Raw genomic sequence first — 22,400 nt, forward strand, 5'->3', positions numbered from 1 at the left:
CATTATCAAGAACTGCTAGATCCATATTTATATGTGGGGGGGAAACAGCATTTAACAACAAAAAAAGCAAACGAACAGCTAACGAGGAACATTGGATTGACAATAAAAAGTGAATCTGACAGAGAACCCAGGGACAAGTTATGCATTTATTTATTTATTTATTGTATAATTGTAAATAAAATATTACATCCGTAAAATCAATGTTTTATTTGAACATGTTTACTTGATATCTGTGGAGACGTTTCAACGCAGAGGCTGTTATGTCTACAACTGATGATGTGGCGCCATCTAGTGCATGAGCGAGTACACAGAGAGCTCAGGCCTGTGTGTGCGTAAGGACTGAAAGTGAAAAGCAATAATCACTGTTCATAGTCAAACCTAAACCTCTGATCAGTCCCTGGGCATCAATTTAACTTTAAGATATTATACTGTTGAGACGAAAACATATAACTTGTGTAAATAAGCTCAAATAACTACTCAACAAATGTATCTACATAAGAAGCAGCTAGGCAATTATAATGTTAGCAGCTAGCTAAACACTAATAAACCTTTGGTTTGGTCGATGGGTCGTATGCACCGGAGAAGGTGCATTGATAAAGTCACTTACCATAGGATCATTGTGAGTCCAGACAAAGCTCAAAGTTAGTGTTTAGTGTTTAGTGTTTAGCCTATTAAAAGAACGTGTGTTACTTTTCTCTACTTTTCCGCCCAAGTTGTTTGGTGACGTCAGAGGTTACGCGCCAAGTGCAAAGGCTCGTGTCAAATCTTTTCACGACAGGTAAGAGCATAAAACCGCTCTTATTGGGCATATTTACGCCTAAAATGTGTAAAGTTTTTTTCATTTCCCCACCAATTTTCAGTACAAACAACGCTGCTATTCTGTGGAAATAAAAAAACTTTTAAAATCTGTGCAGCTAAGCTAAGCTAAGCTAAGCTAAGCTAAGCTAATGACAGCTCAAAGTTAACAAAACTTTGAAGGGGGGGAAAAAAAAAAATTGTTTTGTTTTATAAAACAAGAAGTTGAAACACATGAATATGATTAAATATGTATTTATTTCCTTTGTTAGGAAAACAACATGATGTTCTACACTCAGCTGTTCACCTCAAAGAGAGGTCCTCTGGCTAAAATCTGGTTAGCAGCTCACTGGGAGAGAAAAGTCACCAAGGCCCACATCTTTGAGTGCAATTTAGAAAACACGGTCAATGATATCATCTCTCCCAAGGTAAGTTTATAATGGATGGCACATTAATGTTAGTCAAATAAGGAAGAAAAAAAGGGGGGGGGGACTAAACCATTTGTTTAGTTTAATGTAGTTTAGTCTTTATATTGTTCCTGATCCAAGAGATTTTGAGCTGCATTTTCTTTGTAGATGAAAATTGGTTTGAGGACATCGGGGCATCTGCTTCTTGGAGTTGTTCGGATTTACTCCAGAAAAGCGAAGTACCTGCTTGCAGACTGCAGCGATGCTTTGGTGAAAATAAAAATGGCATTCAGGCCAGGTGGGTTTATTTTGACATTTGTTTTTCGACCTTTCCTAACCGATACTACACAGTTTGCTATTACAGTGACAAACATGACATGACGGCCAGCTGGTTTTTGTTCTCCGCTCTGCAGGTCAGACTGATTTACCTCTGGAAGGACTTGAGGCTACGCTTAAAGCCATCACCTTGATAGAAGATTTCACAGATTTTGATGCCCAGCTGCCAGATCCAAGGTGACAGTATGTAGTTGTTTAGTTATGGTTTTAACTGGTGTTTTTGTTGACACAAAGATGCATAAAGCTTAATATAAAGCATACAGCTCTGTTATCATTGTATTAACGCTAAATGGGCACGTCTTGCAGTAACATCGACATGGCGGATCACTTTTCTCTCAATCAATGTCGAACAGAGGAAATCACTTTAAAAGATGATTTTGGCCCCAGCTTTTTTCAGTTTTCACATTTTGGTGAGAATAACTAATGCAATTGTTTCGGAGTGATACATGTTGAGTCCATGTCACATAATCTGAAAATCTTTGTTGACACTTTTCAGTATTTTTGCTATTTCGTTTTTTCCTGCAGACACTCAAAGCAACCACCCTGGCCTGTCGGATGTTAGCTTCCAGAGCTTCACTCCACACATGGACACATTTGGGGATGAAGACAAAGGATATGATATACTTGGTAAATTGTAGTTAACAAAAAAATCTGTCCACAATACTTTGTTCTTTTCCCAAAATGCATAACGTTACACATTTTTAATTTTATTTTTCACATTTGACAGACTTCCTCACATATAATAATGAACAAGAGCCTGAAGCTCTCCTCCCAGAGCTGATTGAACATGAAAATGAATATTCTTCCACACACGATAATCCCCAGGGTAATTCGATTTTGCTTTTAATAACATGTTTAAAAATGCTAATGTTTCCTCGTCTCAGCAGATGTTGATGTAGAAAAGCCAGTAAAAGCAACGGCGTCCACAGCAAACGTCACTCTGCTCCCGAATGAGGAAGAGGCCTTTGCTCTTGAGCCTGTCCCAGTTACACGTATATATATATGATATATTCTTCAACACACAAGCAATGCATTTTAACCCCCACAAAACCACATGGCAAAACTAAAATGTATGTTTATGTTAATGTCCATATCCAGCAGTGTCTGAGAAAAGAAGGGGGACAAGGAAGCGTAAGCTGGTTGTTGATGGGACGAAGGAGCTGAGCAACGAGGCCATCAAAGAGCAGCTGTCGGACTTTTCGGACCTGATCACTCCTTTGGACATGGCCCCGCCCACTCGCGAGCTCATGAGGTGGAAGGAGAGCGGAGCTGCAGACAAACTGTTTGCCCAGACCTGTTCCAATGTAATCAACCCCACAATAAATGAGGTACAAATATGATTGCAGTATTTAAATGAGCTTTTTAGGGTAATATGACATTATTTAATTCATTGACAGATATTTGCTAAAAATATATTTGAGAGAAAATATTACTGCATGTCAGAGGATACAGAGGCCGTACGCCAGGATGGAGAGGAGGGTAATTATGTTTATGTTTGATTAAGAATGAAAGTAGTCATCAAAAGTTTACCTATGTACTCTAAATGAATAGCATTTAAAGGATACCATTGAAACTCTGTGTATGTTCTGGTAATTGTAGCCTGTAATTGATGCCATTTCTTATTCCATAGTTCACAGAGACTGGAGTTCCCTAAATGCTGAAGGCTTCAGTGTCACAGACTCGAGTGTTGAACCTGAGATCACACACCACATAGAGCAGATGGATCAGACTCTGATGATTGAAGACCAGAGAGAGAATCCCTCTGAGGATGGAGAAGTAGGACCATATTTAAAGTAGACTAAATCACCTTTTCTCTTCTGTTATTTTACACCATGATTTTCTGATTGTTGGCCAAGTCAGTCTTGACCCACCCTGAGCTTCCTTCAGAAGATTCTCTGTTTGTCCAGCAGTCACACGAGGAGCAGGACTCGCTCTCCACAACTCAGCGCACCCAGGTGCATACACTGCCTGTCAAAATAAAGTCACCACAGAAAAAGAAAGGGTCACACGCTCTTGGTAGGACTTAAGCTCTGATTACAGCACACATTTGTTGTGTGGCATAGTTTCAATAAGCTTCTGCAATATTAAATGTATTTCCCTCTAGTGTTGTATTATTTTTCACAGTTGATCTTGTATTGATGATGTGAGAGAGTGACCACAGCACAAAACCTCCTCCAGCTCGTCCCAAACACTCACTCGGGTTCAGATCTGTAGAATAGTTTCCGCTTCTCCTTAGATATTTTCTCTGCTCGATGCCAGTGATTTGACCCTTCTCAATCACACTGATTTTCTTTTCTATGACCATGGGATTTGTCTTTCCACATGGTTGTTTCAATGAGAAACCACTCACTGCATCAGTCGGGTTTTAATACCGTGTAGTAGCTGAAAGATCATCACATGCAGCTGTTCTCAAGCAGGAGGCGCGTATCTACTGTATTTGCTGAATCCAAGTGGTGACTTTTTTTTGACGGGCAGTGAATAAACACGAAGCTAATTAAATATTGTGTATATATTAAAGTCTGGCTATGTATCAGATGGCACTTTTCAAAGATGTTCAAACATATTTGTATGTAGTCTATGCTGGATAGCCAGGACTTTGGAGAGAGGAGAATAACCAGGCGAGCACAAAAGCTTCTTGCAGCTTTAAAAGCAACTCAAATGGTAACTTTGAATAGATTCTATTTAGTCACTTAAACAAATACCAAGTACATATCACATTTCATGTGTATGAATGAGCAAACAAACATTTTGATCCGTTTTGCAGAGCCAAAACAACTCGTTCTTCAGCCTGAAGGAACTTTGTGGAGGAAACACTCGGTCGCAGACGGCCACCACTTTTTTATGTTTCCTGGTTTTGAAGAAACAGCAGTGTATTAACCTGGAGCAGAGCGCTCCCTATGAGGACATCCTGGCCACGCCTGGACCCAGCTTCTACCACTGAACTGAACACATGACCTGTTATTACAGGTTACAATTGATGTAACTTAACACCAGTCGACAGTGATCTTTAGAAAAGATGTGTATTGTGTGTGTTTGTATGAACTTTGATGTGTTCATGTACAGCTCTGATTTCAACACAAAGTGTGACTTGGATGTATATACATTTATAGCTCAACACTAACTTAAAAGCTGTTCTGTTCTTAACCATATACTATATGTTGTTTAAATTAACTTTTGTTATGAAATGTTTTGTATTCTATATATGTTCTGGTGTAATAAACAGCCTCACCATACTTGTGTCATGTGTACCTGTAAACAGACATGTGGTAGACACATGTGGTAAATGTGATGTAAACACATGTGGTAGATACATGATGTAAACATATGTGGTAGACACATGATGTAAACACATGTGGTAGACGTAGACACATGATGTAAACACATGTGGTAGACACATGATGTAAACAGTTGCAGAGTGCTGGATGCTCTGTCTCTTTAACAGGCTGCGGCGCGTCCACAGACGGTGCAGTCGCAGTTGTCTCATCTCCGGCTCATGGCTGCAGAATGGACTCTCAGCTGCTGCACCGCCGGGGACTTCTCCATCAAGTCTTCTACAAGCCGAGGCTCGTCCGCAAAGCCAAACTTCCTCATGGACAAATGGTAAAGTACAACAATAGTTTATTTCCGTGCGCCTTTAATAAACATCTGGGCTTCGTCATTCAGCAGGACAGAGTCCTCTGGTCAATAACTAGGACACATCTGAGACGCGTGAACCGTTCAGCCGCTCCATTATTTTCAATACTCTGCATTTCTCCGGGATGACATCGTGTGATGTGCTGTTGTTGAACAGTTATCAGATGATTAAATAATCATTTGCCCACAAAATCGTATTGTTTGTCGCTTATCTAACGCTGCCCTGGTTATTTGCTGTAGCATCGTGATGATCTGCGCAAATACGTATTCTTCTTACACAATGTAAGCCGTTGTCACGTTAAACAAACGGGACTCTTTGTTCTATAATACTTTTATCCGTTCAGATGGACTCGGTGCCCGCCTCCGCCAGCGGTCACACTTACGTAATAGGACTGCGTATTTCTGCCAATAACGCACTTTACACCTGTTGCGCAGAGATGGGACTGAGGCAGGAGAGACTGAAGGTTTCATTGTCCTACAATTTAAATGTAGGATAAAGGGGGAAAGGCAGTTCAAAGCATCTCCAGGTATGCAAATATAATGCCTATAAGTCAATGAGAACAATGTGTTCTTATTGACACAATATATTACATTTGGATACGCCATTGCAAACGTTTTGTCAGATTATTACTATCATCTACACAAAGAACTTGGCCTTTTAGACATTTATAGTGTTATACAATGTATTTTTACATTTAGCTGTAACCTATTTAGTATTAAACTTTAACAAACGTAGATCATTATTTTACATTTGTTTATTGTAAAACACAATATTAATCTAAAACCGCTTCATATAAAAAGGAGTCTATTAACTTCTTGTTCAAAAATACAAAACTCAGAAGTCCCACCTCTTTGTGGTGGCACGTCACCATTAGCACATTTTCATTCATGTGTTTAATTTCCTGAAAAATATATGATGGCCCAGGGTCAGATTTTTTGGAATAATCACAAGTACAGATGAAGGTGGCGGAGATAGGGGGTAGGTAAAAACAGAACCTTTCTGAGCACTCTTGCCCCAGATTACTCAAACATGAATTAATGAATGAACTGAAATACAACTGTGAGATGATGAATGGGTTATTAAAAGCTCATGAAAGTGTATTTAACATAATATGTCCCTAGTCAGGATAAATAATTAATCTGTTCCATTTCTTATGCTGCAGGTGATGCAGACTTGTCCTGCAAATACGTGAGGTCTTGTTTCCTAGGATCATCAATGTCCCTCACTCCCAGTCGTAAGTCCTCCTCGTGTCAGCGCAGGTAGAGTAACGACTTATAGCTTTACATCAAATTACATTAAAGTGCAAGTTCAAGCAGAGAAATAAATAGATGCTTTGTTTGAAGGCGTTCTGTGGGGACCAGTGGAAACCAATATACTCAAAGTGATGCCTCGAGTATGAACACCTACTCTGGTCGAGAGAGAGCGGTGGAGCGCAGCCCCACCTCCAGAACATACCCAAATACACCAAGGTCAGTCGCTGTATTCTGTATTTTTACTCCAACACATACTAAACCATGTTTTGTTAAAGGCGCCAGGTCAAGTATGGTCCGTGCAATGTCAACCATGGGATCAGGGCCCCCACTCCAGAGCAGTACCTCACGCCCTTACAGCAGAAGGAGGTGTGCATACGCCACCTACGGACCAGGCTCAGGGAGCACACCGAAAGACTGCAAAACAGGTAAGAACCTCTGACCTGGTTATGTACAGGTTGTGTAAGATATTTAATGCTTTTTACTGCAATTGAATTAAAACTTGTTTAGCACTTTGATCACATAAGTTATGTGCTATAGACATTTGAATGTTGGCAGTAGAGGTGAATCTTGCATTGTGAGGTTCTCTGGCAAGACACTTTGACAATACAGTAATTGGCTAGTTACAACAGGAAGGAGGCCATCATTCCAACTTTATTTGTGTTGCATTTTAGTCTGGAAGTTTCCAATGTACTCACAACGTACAGCAATGTATATGTATATTTAATATTATGATATCACACTGTTTTGTTTTTGCAGGGACTTTGAAATAGATGATTTAAGGACCCAGTTGTACCGGATGCAAGAGGAATGGATAGAAGGAGAATGTCACCGCCTGGAGGCACAGCTGGCTCTGAAAGACGCTCGCAGGGAAATCTTGCACCTTCAGGAAGTTGTGGAGACTGTGAGGTCCAACCTGGGCGACCGAGCCGCAGACCCCCACGACAACAAGCCATGCACTAAACTACAGGCAGCTCAGCCCGGGGGCAGATCTCGCTCCTGTGGCTGCTCCCCCGCCAGTACTCTGAGCCGAAATACTCACAAACACACGAGTACTGACGCTCTCCATCCCGACCCCAGCGGAGCTCCACGACCCCTGGGGCAGACTCACCTGCACCTTGAAGCTGCTCTTTTATCAGAGCACCAGCCATCACAAGGAGGACTCTTGCAAACATCTCCAAATGTTCCTCATTCCTCCTCCTTCGACAGAATCTGCAGTGGGGGCGCTTTACTGCCACTGTCCCACTCCTGCCAGACCCTCAGCACGACCTGTGGGTGTAACGCGCACAGCTACCTACCCCATCATCACCTATTCCTGCATTTACCTCAAGAGGAGCTGCCACTTACAGTAACATCTACCGTCTCCGACCCACTCCCGACCCCCACTGCCCTCGCTGACAAAAAAACAGAGGTGCGGTCTCAGGCCTGCAGCCCGACTATGACTTGGCTCAATGACAACAGTGAGAATCAAAGTGTGATTGAAGAGATCAGCGTCATTTCTTTATCAGCCGCAACCGATTTGCCATCAGAACCACCAACGCTACAATTGTCCTTACCCTGTGCATTCCTCAATGAGCGTTTAGACAGCCTCTCAACTCATGTGACAATGAAACAGGCCATAATGACAGTTGCTACGCCACAAACGACCCAACCACAGCCCATTGTTCAAATTACGGACAATGTAGAAAGCACAGATGCAGAGAGCAGGGAAGAATCTGCTGAGGACGACACAGAAAGGGCGCCTCCTCAGTGTCACCATTGGAGCAGATACTTCCTGGTCGATCTTCTGGCTTTGGCGATGCCCGTGGTCCCGACGATGGCGTGGCTGTGTCGAGGGGCCCCGCGCGACGACATGCCTGTATATCACATAGGTTCCCTGCTCAGAGGGTGCTGTGCAGTGGCTCTTCACTCGCTCAGACAGCAGGGTGTGAGCAGAGGAGGAGGAAGCGCTTCAAACTGTCAGAACGGTACAACGTAGACCCCACAATATGGTAGTTATGAGGTACATGTACGTGGCTGCTTCTCCATGAGTACCTCCTTGAATAAATTGTACTTCGATGATAAGTTTTGCACAGCATCTTACTGTTTACCTCCGAGAGTCATGTTATTTTTGAAACTGTATGTGAAAAAATGAGTCAGTGCCAAAAGCTTAACATGAGAAGATACTACTTTTAGATGTTATTTATTCAAAGGGTCTGTTCTTTATGTTTATTTTATGTATTTTATGTTTTGGCTGTCAAATTGTTTCAGTAATTTATCATAAAAAATAAGCAATACTCGAGTTAATATTTATTTAAAGTTTTTTTTAACAATAAATTATTAAGTATTAGCAAATTATTATTTTTCCGTCATTATTCAGGCTGCCATTGCCTGCTGCTTGCATGTAAACCCAATTTGATTTGTCATAAAAAGCTGCTTGAATATTACTAAGCTACAACTTTTAGACGTTTAGAATCAAAGTAAATATAGTCCTAGATTTGTAATACATTTTGTTTGTTTATGGGTCTTGGATGCTTAATTATAATAGGCAATGGAATAGCTTTTTGTTCAGTTGAAATAATTCAATTCACAGAAAGGACACTGGCATTTAATATAAAACAAAACAAAAACATTTTAATATTAATTAGGATGGATGAGGTGTGCCCTCTGACTCTTTCTCCATTTATTGCTTTTTGTCCACATCTGATAAAAAGAAGCTGTTAAATGTAAAAGCTGAAACCCTCTTATTTTCAGTCAAATCAAACATTCTGGGATGAATCCGGCTCAGTTTGTTCTCAAAAATGACAAATACAAAAATTATCCTAAAATTCAAAAACATTTAATAGGACTTTTATACGGATTTTGCCTCAACTTTTTTACTTTACAAATCTCTAAAACACATCTTTTGTTAAATTGGCTTCAGTTTTGAAAGCGGAACTGTCCAAACTGGTGTCAATAAGACCATCCTCCAGACACCAGCTTTACTGCTCTTTAGATTTATCAAAAAGAAAATCCAGGCGGAGTTTAAAATCTGATATTATTCTCTTTGTGAAGCTGAGGAATATCACATTTTAAACTCTGCCTAGTATTTGTATTCCAAAGGTTTCAGAGGCAGCTTCAGTTTGAATTGGGGCTCATTTTAGTCAGACATTTTAGGAAAAATTAGGACCAGATATTTTATTTAATGCCTGTCATTTTGTGGAAATGTTGAATCTAAGAAGTTAAATCAGGTTAAAGGGTTGACATGTAACAAATAGCACACAAACAGGGCTTTTAATGCTGGTGGGATGGACTTTGAAGTGTAGAAAGTTGAAACATTTTTAATTACACACAAAATAAGTTTTATTTGGTTTTATAAAACTGTACAAGGAGCAGACAATTTGTGGAAACAATTGTAAAAGCTTGTAACACAGCTTTAAATAAAGATTCTGCTCTAATTCCAAATTGTGCCTTAGTGTTTTGTGTAAAGAGACATGCCAGGTGTGTGTGTGTGTGTCTTTAACATAATAAGGCAAGTTTGTTTGTAGACCACAATTCGCACATAAGGCAGGAAAAAAAGCATTCAAATCCCACAGACATGAGAGAAATCCCTAAACAGTTTAAGACATAAAAAAGAAGAGTGCAAATATAATCCTTTCAGTCATATGCACAGCTAAACAAAACTGTTATAGCTTAGATTTGAACATTGTCAGAGTAGAAGCCTGTCTCGCATATTTATAACGTCATTGCTCATTAAACCCACGAGACTTTGAACTTCAAATTGGGCTCAAGTGGAAAAGGATCTGTGTGCGTTTCACTGATATCGTTCTCATTATCATCTGCTGAATGACGATGAACAGCACATTTTCCTCGACTGAACTTTCCAGTGGCTTCATTCCGTTCATTCTTTTGTATTTTATCTGAAGAAGCAGGAGCGGTGCCAGTCACAGCACCACATAGTATTTCTTCAGCCCTTTGGTCCGATGAGGATGAAAGCCCCTTTGAACTGGACACATCAGAATCAGAATCATTGAAATCAAATAATTGGTTACATTTGTGATTCCTAAACTCTTTGAGAAGGTAATGATGCGTAGACAGTCATGCATCACTTATTATCCTTCATTAAACTAAAGTTCTCAGCAAAAAATGCACAAAAACGTACATTCAGGGGTTTTAAAATGATGGCACCATTCTAGAACTTACTCGATAGTGGCGATTTGTTCCGGCGACTGCGAGGACTGTCTTTCGTCGATTGGGTAGAAGAGAAACGCCAGCATCCCCAAAAGCAGCAGCGTAATCGGAACGGCTGAAAACAGAACTAAGAGGGCCGTCACCACCTCATCGCTATGGTTACACGCTCCTGATTTGTAGCCCACAAATCTGCAAAGACATCACACAACTACCGTAGTACTATGTTAACGTTTTTGTGGAATAGAAAGTAGCAATAGAAATGAACAAATAGTTTCATAAATGTGACTACAGTCGTCCACTGACTGGACTCACTGTAATGTCATGGTGGAGACTCCAGCAGCGACGCCTCCGGACAGTTTATTACAGAAGGCGTAACACGAGAAAAACAGAGGCTCCATGTCTGTACAGTCGGGGTTTGTCATTGTAAACTCGTCCACCACATCAGGAAGCATTGACCTGCCACAGACACAGTCAAGTCCACTTTATAAGAGCAAAAGGCCCCTGTAATGTTGGCACTTCGTTTGTGGCGACTGTTAAGATCTCAAATTTGGCCTGTTTGCCAAAAGAAGCTTCATAACTACAAATAGCAAATGTGTCTATCAAACATCTTGGATTACCGTTAATTACATGAATATTTAAGTAAGTAAGTAAGTCAATTTTATTTGTATAGCACCTTTCACAGACAGAAGTCACAAAGTGCTTCGCAAAACACAGAATAAAACAATAAAAACATAAAAAACTTACAGTGAGCAATACATATACAACAATAGAATGATTCAAGTAAACCTAGCTCGACAGGACTGTATGTTTCTCCCTGTGTTTCCTCCGATTACGCCGGTTTTCCCCATCCACCCCAGATATGCACCATGGGTAAAAAAAACACCATCTGCAGTGGATGTGTCCCAGAATGCACTACTGCGTCTGAGTCTTATCACCACACAAACATTTCAAAACTAAGGGTTAGGGTTTGTTGAAGATAGACTTTCAACACAAAATAATAGTATTAATATATTACCTTATATTAACGTGGTTTTATACTTGCTCAAACTGTCAAATTGTATCCTGTTTATGTGATTATTTTCAGCTCAAATGGGCATCTAATTTCAATAGTTTTAGTATCTGATATTTGATACTTTTGACTGCTCACTGCTCCTCTCGAGGGATTAATCAAATATTCCTCATAATTACACATTTCAAGCACGGAAATATCAATATAAAACAAAAAACCTGGATGCACTGTCAGGAGGATGGTTACAGCAACCTAAAATTAATTTAAAAATCCACAAATCATTGCAGGATCTATGAAATAACAGCACACGGTTACATTTGATCAGGGTTTCGAAGTGGAGCGCCTTGTACATAATTCAAATGCCTGGTAACGTGAGCCGAGGCAGATCCTTTTATTAGAGCAGGACATAATATTAGTGGACAGTGTGTTGTGATAGTAACTCGCTCTGATAGGATAGATGCGTCGCACATGCAAACGACTCACCAGGGAAGCAGGAAGACCGTGGCCACGCTGAAGCCCATCACGACACACATCATGATGAAGACTGTCAGGTTACCGGGACAACAAGCCACGAGCATCACGGCCGGGATGAAGAGCTGAAAGGACAACGCACTGACGCCAACAGAAAGAAACTCAAAACGACACGAGTGCATGGCTTTTGTTTATTTCTTACTGCTATTCCAATAAAAAATGTCGACTTTTTCCCGATTTTCAGGAGGACGACTTGCCAAATGGGAACAGCTATTGTGGCAGAACCCTGTGAAAAAATATAAAAAATACATTTAACCATAAATTATTGAATTGAACTGAATTGTTGGTATTCAATTACATCTTTTACTGTACTTTAATGCCACTGTTTTGTGACTTAAATTGGATTGATAATGACGAGACACTGCAGGTGAATAGGAAAGGTTTAGTGTAGTTTACTTTGGCCTAGATAAATGTAAAGACAATATGCATTACAAGTGCTTCATCGTGTAATGTTCTCACCTAAAAATAAGGCACTTTAAGTTTAAAAATAGCCAAAGTTACACATAGTTCGACATATAAACCTTAAAAATGGACAGTGCCAGGTTTGGATTTTTTGCCTTATTTTGTTAGCATGTCGAAAAATACAGAGGGGATTCCAGGGGGATATCTTATTTAACATTTGAGTAAAAGGTTTTGCCTGTTGTGTCTCGCCTTAATACGTTATTCCACTTTGTTGTTCAGCTTGTAGGACATTGGAGATAAACTTAAGAGGGGTCTACCACTTTCTTCTCTATCAAAGTAAAAGCATCCTTGTATATATTAGCAAAGTAAATGGTATAATGTATATGGCTAAATCCATTTTACAAGTAAAACCAAAAGAAGGTGTTGAAAATACGGTCCAAGCCCAGCAGCGTGACTGCAGAAGAGTGCAAAATTACCCAGGGAGATCTAAAGACAGATGGAGGATTAATCGCTGTGCCAGTAATTTGCAGCATATTTTGGGGCTGGTGGGAAAGAGGAGTGTTGTTAAAACTGTACGTGATAAGCCAGTGAGGTGATTGTGAATCCAAGTACAAGTCGATGGTACGGAACAAAGCGCAGGAGTAGTTTCATTGAGGTCAGGAAGGGCATTTGCATCTTCACACCGGGGCTATCAGGGGCTGTCAAACAATTCAGAAACAGTGTTATTTATAATCCAAATAAAAATTAATCCATGTGGACACTGGCTTACATCTCTGCTCCTTAACTCCCAGGAAAATGATGAGACTACAGAGGAAAAACATGGCTCCAATCACCAGCGCTGAGGTCAAAAAGGCTCTTTTCTGTGGACATAAAGCACAGTGTCAGTCTGTGTGGCGCTATGATGAGCCCAATGAATTACAATGTTCACATTCTTCACAAATACATGTTTAAGCCACATTGTATTTTAAGCCTATTAGTTGACATAACGTTTGAACACATGTATTAAAAGCCATAAAAACCTAAACTAAACAGGTGAAAAACGCAAAAATCTGATATTTTTAAGTATTTTAGTTTTGTTGTTGGAATTCATTTTACATTTAAATATATAGTACGCAATTCATATATAAGTATTCTGTGATTTTAAGTTGTAGTTCTCGGGATTGTGTCGTCACACCATCAATTATTTAAAGTATTTTAAGTATTTGGACTCCAAAGTTTGATAAATGTAGCGACCCACCTGTTTATCAGGTTGTTCTGTGAATCTTTTTTTTTTTACTTTTTATAGTGTTATTTTGACTAATGCATCTCTTTGGACGTTTGGCACATCCGACCATTAACTTAATCTTGCCTTTTATTTAATTTTTTCATAGTTTTACTTATTTTTTTTCTACATTATATTGTCTAAAATCAACATCCTTGTGTGGAAACTGCTGTTGTAATGTTGGACTCTATAAAAAGTCATTGAAATTGCAATGAACGTAAAGTTTTGGACGTGAAAACCCTGAGTTGTGAGGTGTTTCAGAGGTTTACCTGTGGAAAAGTCAATAACACTCCGGAAATTCCACCAATACTAACTTCAAGCGCTCAAAGCGGACACACAATCCCACAACAATGGCTGTGTTTTTGAAGAATAGTAGATTTTGGGAGTAACCTTATACTCCTGGGACGGTGAGCACAACAGACTGCACTTCTGACATGCAGCAAAAGAAAGATAAATGGAGTTCTTTGTGGCTTTGGTACCGTTCCTTGCAGTGAAGTCGGAGAGGACGACGTGCTCTGAGCTGCTGCTTGAGCCTGGTCCAGCTCTTCACAGTTTTTCTGCTTTTCGATGTTGTACACAGCCACAACTTGACCCTGGATGACTGAAGCAACGAGCATGGCCACCATCTCCACACTCATCCCTGCCATGAGTCACAAACACGGAAATACATGAGCTAAACAGTGCCCGAGTCAGACTGTAACATGTTTGTACTGGATGGTAATTAATTCCTTTTGACGCTGAGTAATAATGACGTGGAATCCAGAGTGTGACATGTTTTGAGTCGTTTTTGACCCATTTTGAAGTTGTACTTGTCTAGACTGTGGACGTCTGACAGTTTTTCTATTTACTTCAAATTCCATATACATTTTTCTGTTACTATTTGTTAATAAAGTTGCATTCAAAGAGCCAGTATGTCAAACAACCTCTCTCCACTGACAGATCAAATATGAAAAGAAAAGAAAGAAATAACAGAAAAAAGAAAGAAATAACAATATATTGAAACGACAAGTGCGTTATTGAATCTTAAACTTAAATTCGTTAAGACTGGCAAATGATTGTAAAAGATTTGAAATGGTCCAAACTAGGGTGGCAGTGATTAATGAAATAATCGTGCGATGTCTTTAATCGTGTTTTGAACATTGTAACTGTTATTTGGACAATGTAGACTTTAAAAACATTTCATGACAAAGACAGTGGCACAATTAAATCTAAATGTCAAAAAACAATCAACAATTTCAGGTCTTCATCAACTTTATTCGTAAATATTATCTGTCTAGAACACTTCCGTCATCACCACATTTCCACTCTACTAAAAATGTCTATAAAAATCTGAATATACTGTAAATAATAATCGTTTGACTCGTGGACTAATTGAAAGAGTAATGGCTACGCTGACTAGTCGACTGCTAAAATAATGGTTGGTCCAAAACAAGGGCGATATTGTGATTTGGTGCCATATATATAGTTATTATTACAGTGTTATTATTGCGCTCACTCACTGTAGGCAGTGGCCGAGTCTCTCTCTCTCTTGGTGCCGCCCATGAACATGTTGAGTGACAGGTACGGTACGTGGAAGCACTGCAAATGAAGGCAAAGCATGACACTACGTCACAGTAATGCAGCGTGGAGCGTCCTCATTACTGACATAATGAGTCTGCGGGACTGAAGGCCGCTCGCAGTGAGTTTATGGAACAAACAGGAGATAGAATATAATGATTCGAAAAGTGGGGGCAATAAAACCAAATGTAATGTTTTTTTAATGGCGTGTTATGGAGGGTTTTTTTTGTTTTTTATTCCCCTTTGCCTTCTCCTCTGAGGTCTCCTACGTGAAAACACACAATAAAATAAACTACATACACACATTTCTGATGCACAGTTGTAAATAGTCTTCATCTGTTTTTGTCTGTCAGATTAAAAAAACTGTTAGGACTGTAAATGACCTGTCACCCCCTTTTTTCTTTTTTATTTGTCTTCTTTGTCCGTCATAAAAATAAAAATTAAATATTTTATCCTTCCATTGGTTTCAGAGCCACAAAGAGAGATCACCGTTTGTATAGCAATTAACAATTCAAAATGCATTAATCCAACAAAGTCCTCAAATGTCGCCTATAAACAGGAAGTTGAAATCATGTCTAAATTAAAGGTTGGCAAGTTTTCAATGTTGTGGTGGAAATGGTTGACTGAAATAGTTGCTTTTTTCCCAGCCAATGGTTAAATAAAAGGTGAACTATAAAAGTGTTTCTGTCCAAGGGCCTGCAAACTGCACGTCTCCATGGAGATTTTATTACTTTTTCTGGTATCTTCCACATTATGGCATTAAACGTCTCGGTCTTACATTTATTCAGTTGCACGTGTTTAATTGCACAATCACAACATTGTGGGATCAACTCGCCTCCACAGATTTGACCTTGTGGTGTCACATGCTCGTCTCCATGTGGTAGCTATGTTTAATGACATTCCAGGCAAAGCAATAAAATCTCCATGGAGACAAGCAGGTGGTAGACCCTGGACAACCCCTAGAAAGTTAGATACTTCAGTTTTATACATTACAGTTTCCATTAAACATTACAAGTCTATAGACCAGATGTGTAAAACATGCACATTGGCATCCGGCCCCAGCAGGCTTTTACTTTTTCTTTTCTTATTTACTTTTTATTCATTCCATTTTGTCCACAATTTGAAAAAAAAGGGAATTCTTAAGCTGTTTAATATGTTGCACATACAACTAAAGCTGTAACTTATTTCCAGTCAAATCAGTCCTTCTGGGAAGCATCAGGGTCAGTTTGTACTCCAAACCCAAAAGTAAAAAATTACCCTAAAATAAAATGAAAATGAATAGGACTGTATATGATTTACACCTGGACCTTTTTGCTTTATTACAAGTCCCTAAAACAAAGTGAAATTACCTTCAGCTTTTAAAAGAGAATTGTCAAAGTCATAAGTCCATGTCCCTGTTCCTGCTGCTGATGCATGAATATGAAAGTGTCCACATATAACTAGACTATATAAAGCTATTTATTTCTTATAGGTTTTATTTTTCACTTTATGTTCAGCCCGTAGCCCAAAATGAGTTTGACACCCCTGCTATTAGACGGAGCAATAAAAAGATGTGAAAAGATAATAACAGTGTGAAAAGATGATAATAGAGTAAGACTCACACTCATGAGGGTCTCAAATAGACAGGTCACCGCGAGGAACCACAGCACGGTCAGAGCTGCAGACATGGAAGCATGAGGCACAAACCACAGCAGGACATAGGACAGGACGGCAAACGGAGCGGACAGAACCAGCCTGGGTCACAAAACGAAGAAGTTCAGTGGTGGAAGAAGTGCTCAGTTTTGTTACTTAAAGGTGCCATAACATGCTTTTTTTCACATTTCGTAGTCTATCTAAGTGTATAATTGATAATAATAAGGGTTGTGCAACGCGTGCTTGCCCTTATGACACGGTCTTGCAGCCACCGCCCGTCAGTTTGGAGATTTGCGGAAAGGAGATAGTCTGTAATATAGCTAAACACTGCGGGAATCAATCAAAAAAACACTCTGGGTACATATATGAAGCACAAATAGCAATGTAAGAAGGTTAAAAGCTCTGAAAAGTCGATTTTTAAGTAAAAGTACAGATAAAGGAGCAAAACGATGAATAACTCAAGTAAAGGAAAAGTATCACATAAAACAATAAAAACATTGAAGTACATGTTACGTACATTTTTCATTATTAAAGAGTGAAAAGTAGTAATTGTGATTAAAAATGTCTTAAAGGCGGTATGGACGATTTTTCGGCGATTTGAGAACGCAGGTGGAAGTGCGCATGCGCACTCCCCCGTGCGGACTGATACAACACACACGTGCGTTTGTTTATTAGCGCAACGGAGCGCATCGCACCGCTCGTCTCCCGTAGATTTCTGTCCACTTCTGCGTCAGCTCGAACTATCTTTCTCCGTCTTCATTTTGCCCCGTACACTGAGGGAACTATATTATGATAGATCCATGCGCTTAGGCACGCGGAAACGTGGGCACGAACCGCACGCGGCTGCAGGTGAGCGGTAGGTGCGTTTTATGATTGATACGTGGCAGGACAAATGATTTATCCACGCCACGAGGAAATATAATAAAAATTTGCTGAAAAAAATCGTCCATACCACCTTTAATGTTTTTGTACCTAGAATTTTTGTAGATTATTTTTATTGGAATCTTTTTGTTTGCTCAAAGTCCGGACCTGAATTCAAAGTCTTTTGACAGGATGTCGTCATAAATGTGCTAAAAGAAAACCCAAACACCTCAAACTATATGAACTACTGCTACTTTTCAGTCCTTTTAATAGAGTTGAAAGTAGAAATTCTGCTCTCAGATATAGTTAAGTAAAAGTACAACATATCCACGGTAAAATCTACAAACCGGTAACTAAATATTGTATATCATGACAGCACTGTATTAAAAGCATTTTTTTTTATTACGCAAGCTGTTCACACATTCAGGTAGTTCAATTAATTGACTTCTGACTTTAAAGTATTTCACATCGATTTCTACTTGGCATCTAAAATTGTTACAGAGGATATAGACGGGGTTGGAGTCCCTTTGCTCTGTGTCAGTGCAGCCGACATAAAATAAATGAAGCTTCTCCATAACTTCCCAATAAAAGGCACGCTGTGAGGATTAACACTTTCAGAATACCGTAAAATGAGATTAAAATATTTACTTACCATGGAGGCAGTTTGCCGATGGGGGTCCAGCTGCTGCGGCTGACCAAATATCCAATCAGAGGGTCAGTCACCGCGTCCCAGGCTCGACTCAGCAGCAAAATCAAAGAGACGTAGAAAGCTTCCATCTGCGAACATGTGACGAGCACAAACTTCCAAAAATAATGGAGCAATAGTCTATTTAGAGCGATTGATTAAAAGTCATTTCTTTTTGTCAGAGCTGAAGAAACAAAGAGTTTTCAGAAATGGCATAATGTAATGTAATATATAATAGCTGGCATATGTGAGGTCATATAAAATGCATATTAAAAGGTAAAACAATTGCATGCTGTATAAAGGTGTATACAATGTAGTGTGTGGTGTATAAAATTCAAAGTGTGAACCAATTCGCTCTTCAAAATGAGACTGTTACATTGTCATTCCTCATATTGGAGGTGGAAAACTGCAACTAAAGATGATTTTGTTATTATGTGGTTATCCGGCCTGTGAACCTGAGACTTTTGCTGAATTTGAGCCAGAGGCAGACGCCGCTTGAGGCCATCCTGATGGAATACTGCATATTTACAGACAAACGGAGCTGTGTTTGACTGAAGACACGCCCTGTGCATCCATAAAAGAGTATATGGCATAAGCTCTCAAAAATATTACGTATCTCTATGTATCTGACCCAAACTGCACTCAGGGAGACCACTGTAAAAAACATTCACAGAAAAGGGAAAAGTGTAATTAAAGCTGTGGTAGCGGCGATGATGGCTTTCGCCTCCCGTCCGTGTTTTCTGCTGCGTTTTGCGGCATACCAAACGAAGCTCAGTAATTCACCGTTGATGATTGCGTAGTTTGCGATTCAAATATTAGTTTGTTTAGTTTGTTCTGACAAATTGCAAGATCGTGCTGAACGCAGACCTGAGCAGGGACTAAGAGAGAGAGCCTCAGTGACCCGTGAATGAAGTCTAAAGAATAAACCTGAAAAGAATAAAGCCTAAAGAATAAAGTCTTAAGAATAAAGTCTAAAGAATAAAGTCTAAAGAATAAAGTCTTAAGAATAAAGTCTAAAGAACGGGAGATGGCGGAGGAGAGCGGATCGGTGGTCGAAGACGTTCTGGACGGCGTGGAGGAGCAGCCTTTTCTGGCTGCACGTACCCGGAAACGTAAAAAGTCCCTTAGCTCGTCCGAGGGTTCTGGGAATGAGCAGCAGGATGAGGCTGAAGCTATTGATATCCGGGGTGAGAGCAGAGACTGTAAGGTGATCATAAAGCTTGCACAGGATAGTGCATCCTTTAAGGAGTGGAATTCAGTGGCATTGTCAAAGAGCATAAGATGTGACAGCTTGTGGGTAATGGTAACACTTGAAGGGAGGTGCCTGCCTAGTAAGGTGTTCATTGGGTTCATGTGCCATGACGTTAGGCCATATGTTCCACCGCCCCTGCGTTGCTTTAAGTGCCAGCGCTTTGGGCATATTGCAGCGGTCTGTAGAGGGAGGCAAAGATGTGGTAAATGTGCAGGAGATCACGAGTATGGGAAGTGTGACGTGGGAGCAAAACTGAAGTGCTGTAACTGTGGGGAAGAACATAGCTCTGCCTACGGGGGATGCAGGTTTAGCAAAAGAGCTGCTGAGGTGCATAAAATAAAGGTCTCTCAAGGTATATCCTATGCAGATGCAGTCAAGAAAGTTTCAAGTAACGAGTTTAGAGTAAATACAGAGAGAGGAGCCAGTGCTGCTCCCAGCCAGGGCGAAATGAGAAAGGCCAGCGTGGCTCCCAAGAAGTGTGAAGGTTTCAAGAGTGGAGGTCCCAAGTGTGCAGGTTCCAGAATTAATGAGAATACCCTGGTTGTGGATAGAGAGGATTTTGTACTCTTTATGGTGGATGTTGTAAACTGTGCTGCTCAGACTCAAAGCAGAACTGAAAGGATCAGGATCATTGCTAAAGCTGCAGGGAGATTCCTTGGAACAAAGGAGCTTGATTGGGCAGATATAGAAAACAGGCTAAAGGCGCTAAATGGGAGTCGGAGTGATGGGGGTCTGCTTGTGGGGAGTCAGAGTGATCAGAGTGACGAGATGGGGGTGGGGGTGGTCTCCTGTCCTCGCCCAGTCTCGTAGACGCACGGCTACCAAGCGGCGACATCAGTGGAAATATTAGGGCCTGTGAAATGAAGCCTAAAGAGTAGAGCTGTCCGGTGGAAGCACCGAACGTCGGAGAAGGAGAGGAAGATGAAGAAGAGTCTCCCTGGAATAAAGCCGGTTGTTGTTGTTGTTTTATGGCGGTTGGCATCCGAGTGTTGCATTACCGCCAGACTTTATTCCTCAGACTTTTCGTAGTCCTCAGACTTTTCGTAGTCCGTAAAAGTACTCCTTCCATTGCTTTGGTGTTACAAAGCCCATGAGGTCATGATATGTCTTTGTGACTAGAATAGTTGTTGTTGTTTCAGAGACCAACCGCCATAAAACAACAACAACAACAACAACAACAACCGGCTTTATTCCAGGGAGACTCTTCTTCATCTTCCTCTCCTTCTTTGACGTTCGGTGCTTCCACCGTACAGCTTTATTCTTTAGGCTTCATTCTATAGGCTTTAATATTTCCACTGATGTCGCTGCTTGGTAGCCGTGCGTCTACGAGACTGGGCGAGGACAGGAGACCACCCCCACCCCCATCTCGTCACTCTGATCACTCTGACTCCCCAAAAGCAGACCCCCATCACTCCGACTCCCACCCAGCGCCTCTAGCCTGCCCTCTATATCTGCCCAATCAAGCTCCTTTGTTCCAAGGAATCTCCCTGCAGCTTTAGCAATGATCCTGATCCTTTCAGTTCCGCCCTGAGTCTGAGCAGCACAGTTTACAACATCCACCATAAAGAGTACAAAATCCTCTCTATCCACAACCAGGGTATTCTCATCAATTCTGGAACCTGCACACTTGGGACCTCCACTCTTGAAACCCTCACACCTCCCGGGAGCCACGCCGGCCCCTCTCATTTCGCCCTGGCTGGGAGCAGCGCCGGCTCCTCTCTCCGCATTCACTCCAAACTCGTCACTTGAAACCCTCTTGACTGCATCTGCATAGGATATACCCCGAGAGACCCTTTTTCTTTTTTGAACTAGTCGGCACTGTTGCGACGGGCGTTCTCGCAACCTCCATTTTATTGGAGTTCAGGCCGAGCCGATCGTGTCTATGTCCCCATGTGTGACATTCATCAATGTTCAGGGAGTCAAAAATGCCCGAGTTATGGCAAAATGACCAAGAAAGAATAAGAAACCCGTTGTCCGCTCCTTTTTGCCATCGTCCCATAGAAATCCTTCTTATCTAAATAAATTAGTCGACATTCACATATTTTGGTCAACTAAAACATGCTCAACATGATGGATGAATTGACTTGAGGAATAAAGACACGCAGCCCTACAGACAAAACAATATTTCATTAAAAACATAACATTTTGATGTAATTACTGCACTTTCGGAGTCTTAAACCTCTTCTCTCAGCACATGCATGTTTTGGAGTCTGTGTAGTTACAAGAAAACTCAAATACTTGATTACTAAACGAGCTGACAGTTTTTTCAATACCTGTACAACATCCAGAAGAAATATTTGCAGCGACACAGCGATGGCTGCAGTGGTCATCTGATACGGGACCCCACCTACAGCATAGCACAGCTTGCTCCGCAGTGAAATGCCCCTGGACGTCTGAAGACACATGCGACCGAGACAAAGCGACAAATATATTACAAGTATCAGCCTTTTCAACAAGAGTGGAACATTAAATCCACCATGAAATATCCTACCTGGTTCTGCTGGACACAACATAACGGCTTTTGGATCACGGCCCGTTTCAACACCTGCTCCTTGACTCTCCAAATAAAGTCAGTGAAAGTTCGACAGCTCATTTCTCATAAAAAGGAAATAAAGAAAACTGTAAGATGTGAGTTTCTT

General features: G+C 40.6%; 3 protein-coding genes across 4 annotated transcripts; 2 read left to right on the plus strand and 1 right to left on the minus strand.

Moving 5' to 3' along the window:
- Window positions 1-711: 711 nt before the first annotated feature.
- On the plus strand, window positions 712-4,585 carry rad21l1 (RAD21 cohesin complex component like 1). Its single transcript, XM_072448510.1, has 14 exons — window positions 712-778; window positions 1,068-1,223; window positions 1,371-1,500; window positions 1,616-1,715; window positions 1,845-1,948; window positions 2,064-2,165; window positions 2,266-2,364; window positions 2,426-2,530; window positions 2,637-2,866; window positions 2,936-3,017; window positions 3,169-3,319; window positions 3,391-3,493; window positions 4,113-4,199; window positions 4,303-4,585. Exons 2-14 carry the CDS (start codon window positions 1,077-1,079, stop codon window positions 4,477-4,479), a joined length of 1,617 nt encoding a protein of 538 aa, XP_072304611.1. The 5' UTR covers window positions 712-778; window positions 1,068-1,076; the 3' UTR covers window positions 4,480-4,585.
- A 434-nt stretch (window positions 4,586-5,019) lies between these two features.
- snpha (syntaphilin a) lies at window positions 5,020-8,565 on the plus strand. 2 transcript variants are annotated; one of them, XM_072449006.1, is made up of 5 exons: window positions 5,020-5,164; window positions 6,344-6,431; window positions 6,516-6,641; window positions 6,701-6,850; window positions 7,182-8,565. In XM_072449006.1, exons 2-5 carry the CDS (start codon window positions 6,388-6,390, stop codon window positions 8,398-8,400), a joined length of 1,539 nt encoding a protein of 512 aa, XP_072305107.1. In that variant the 5' UTR covers window positions 5,020-5,164; window positions 6,344-6,387; the 3' UTR covers window positions 8,401-8,565. The 2 variants fall into 2 exon arrangements, with proteins under 2 accessions (XP_072305107.1, XP_072305106.1); XM_072449005.1 differs by having other exon boundaries at window positions 5,020-5,138.
- Window positions 8,566-10,133: 1,568 nt separating this feature from the next.
- Window positions 10,134-22,354, minus strand: mfsd2al2 (major facilitator superfamily domain containing 2a-like 2). Its single transcript, XM_072448656.1, has 14 exons — window positions 22,253-22,354; window positions 22,035-22,154; window positions 18,477-18,601; window positions 16,933-17,065; window positions 15,274-15,352; window positions 14,254-14,414; window positions 13,283-13,373; window positions 13,090-13,211; window positions 12,916-12,999; window positions 12,254-12,337; window positions 12,064-12,176; window positions 10,884-11,027; window positions 10,584-10,760; window positions 10,134-10,386 (listed from the first exon to the last, which is right to left on the minus strand). The coding sequence occupies exons 1-14, from the start codon at window positions 22,352-22,354 to the stop codon at window positions 10,134-10,136; spliced, it is 1,788 nt and encodes a 595-aa protein (XP_072304757.1).
- Between the last annotated feature and the right edge of the window lie 46 nt (window positions 22,355-22,400).

The sequence above is a fragment of the Eucyclogobius newberryi genome, unplaced genomic scaffold (assembly GCF_026437365.1).
Source record: "Eucyclogobius newberryi isolate DKJ021-1_F unplaced genomic scaffold, fEucNew1.0.hap1 SCAF_17, whole genome shotgun sequence".
NCBI classification, from domain to species: Eukaryota; Metazoa; Chordata; class Actinopteri; order Gobiiformes; family Gobiidae; genus Eucyclogobius; species Eucyclogobius newberryi.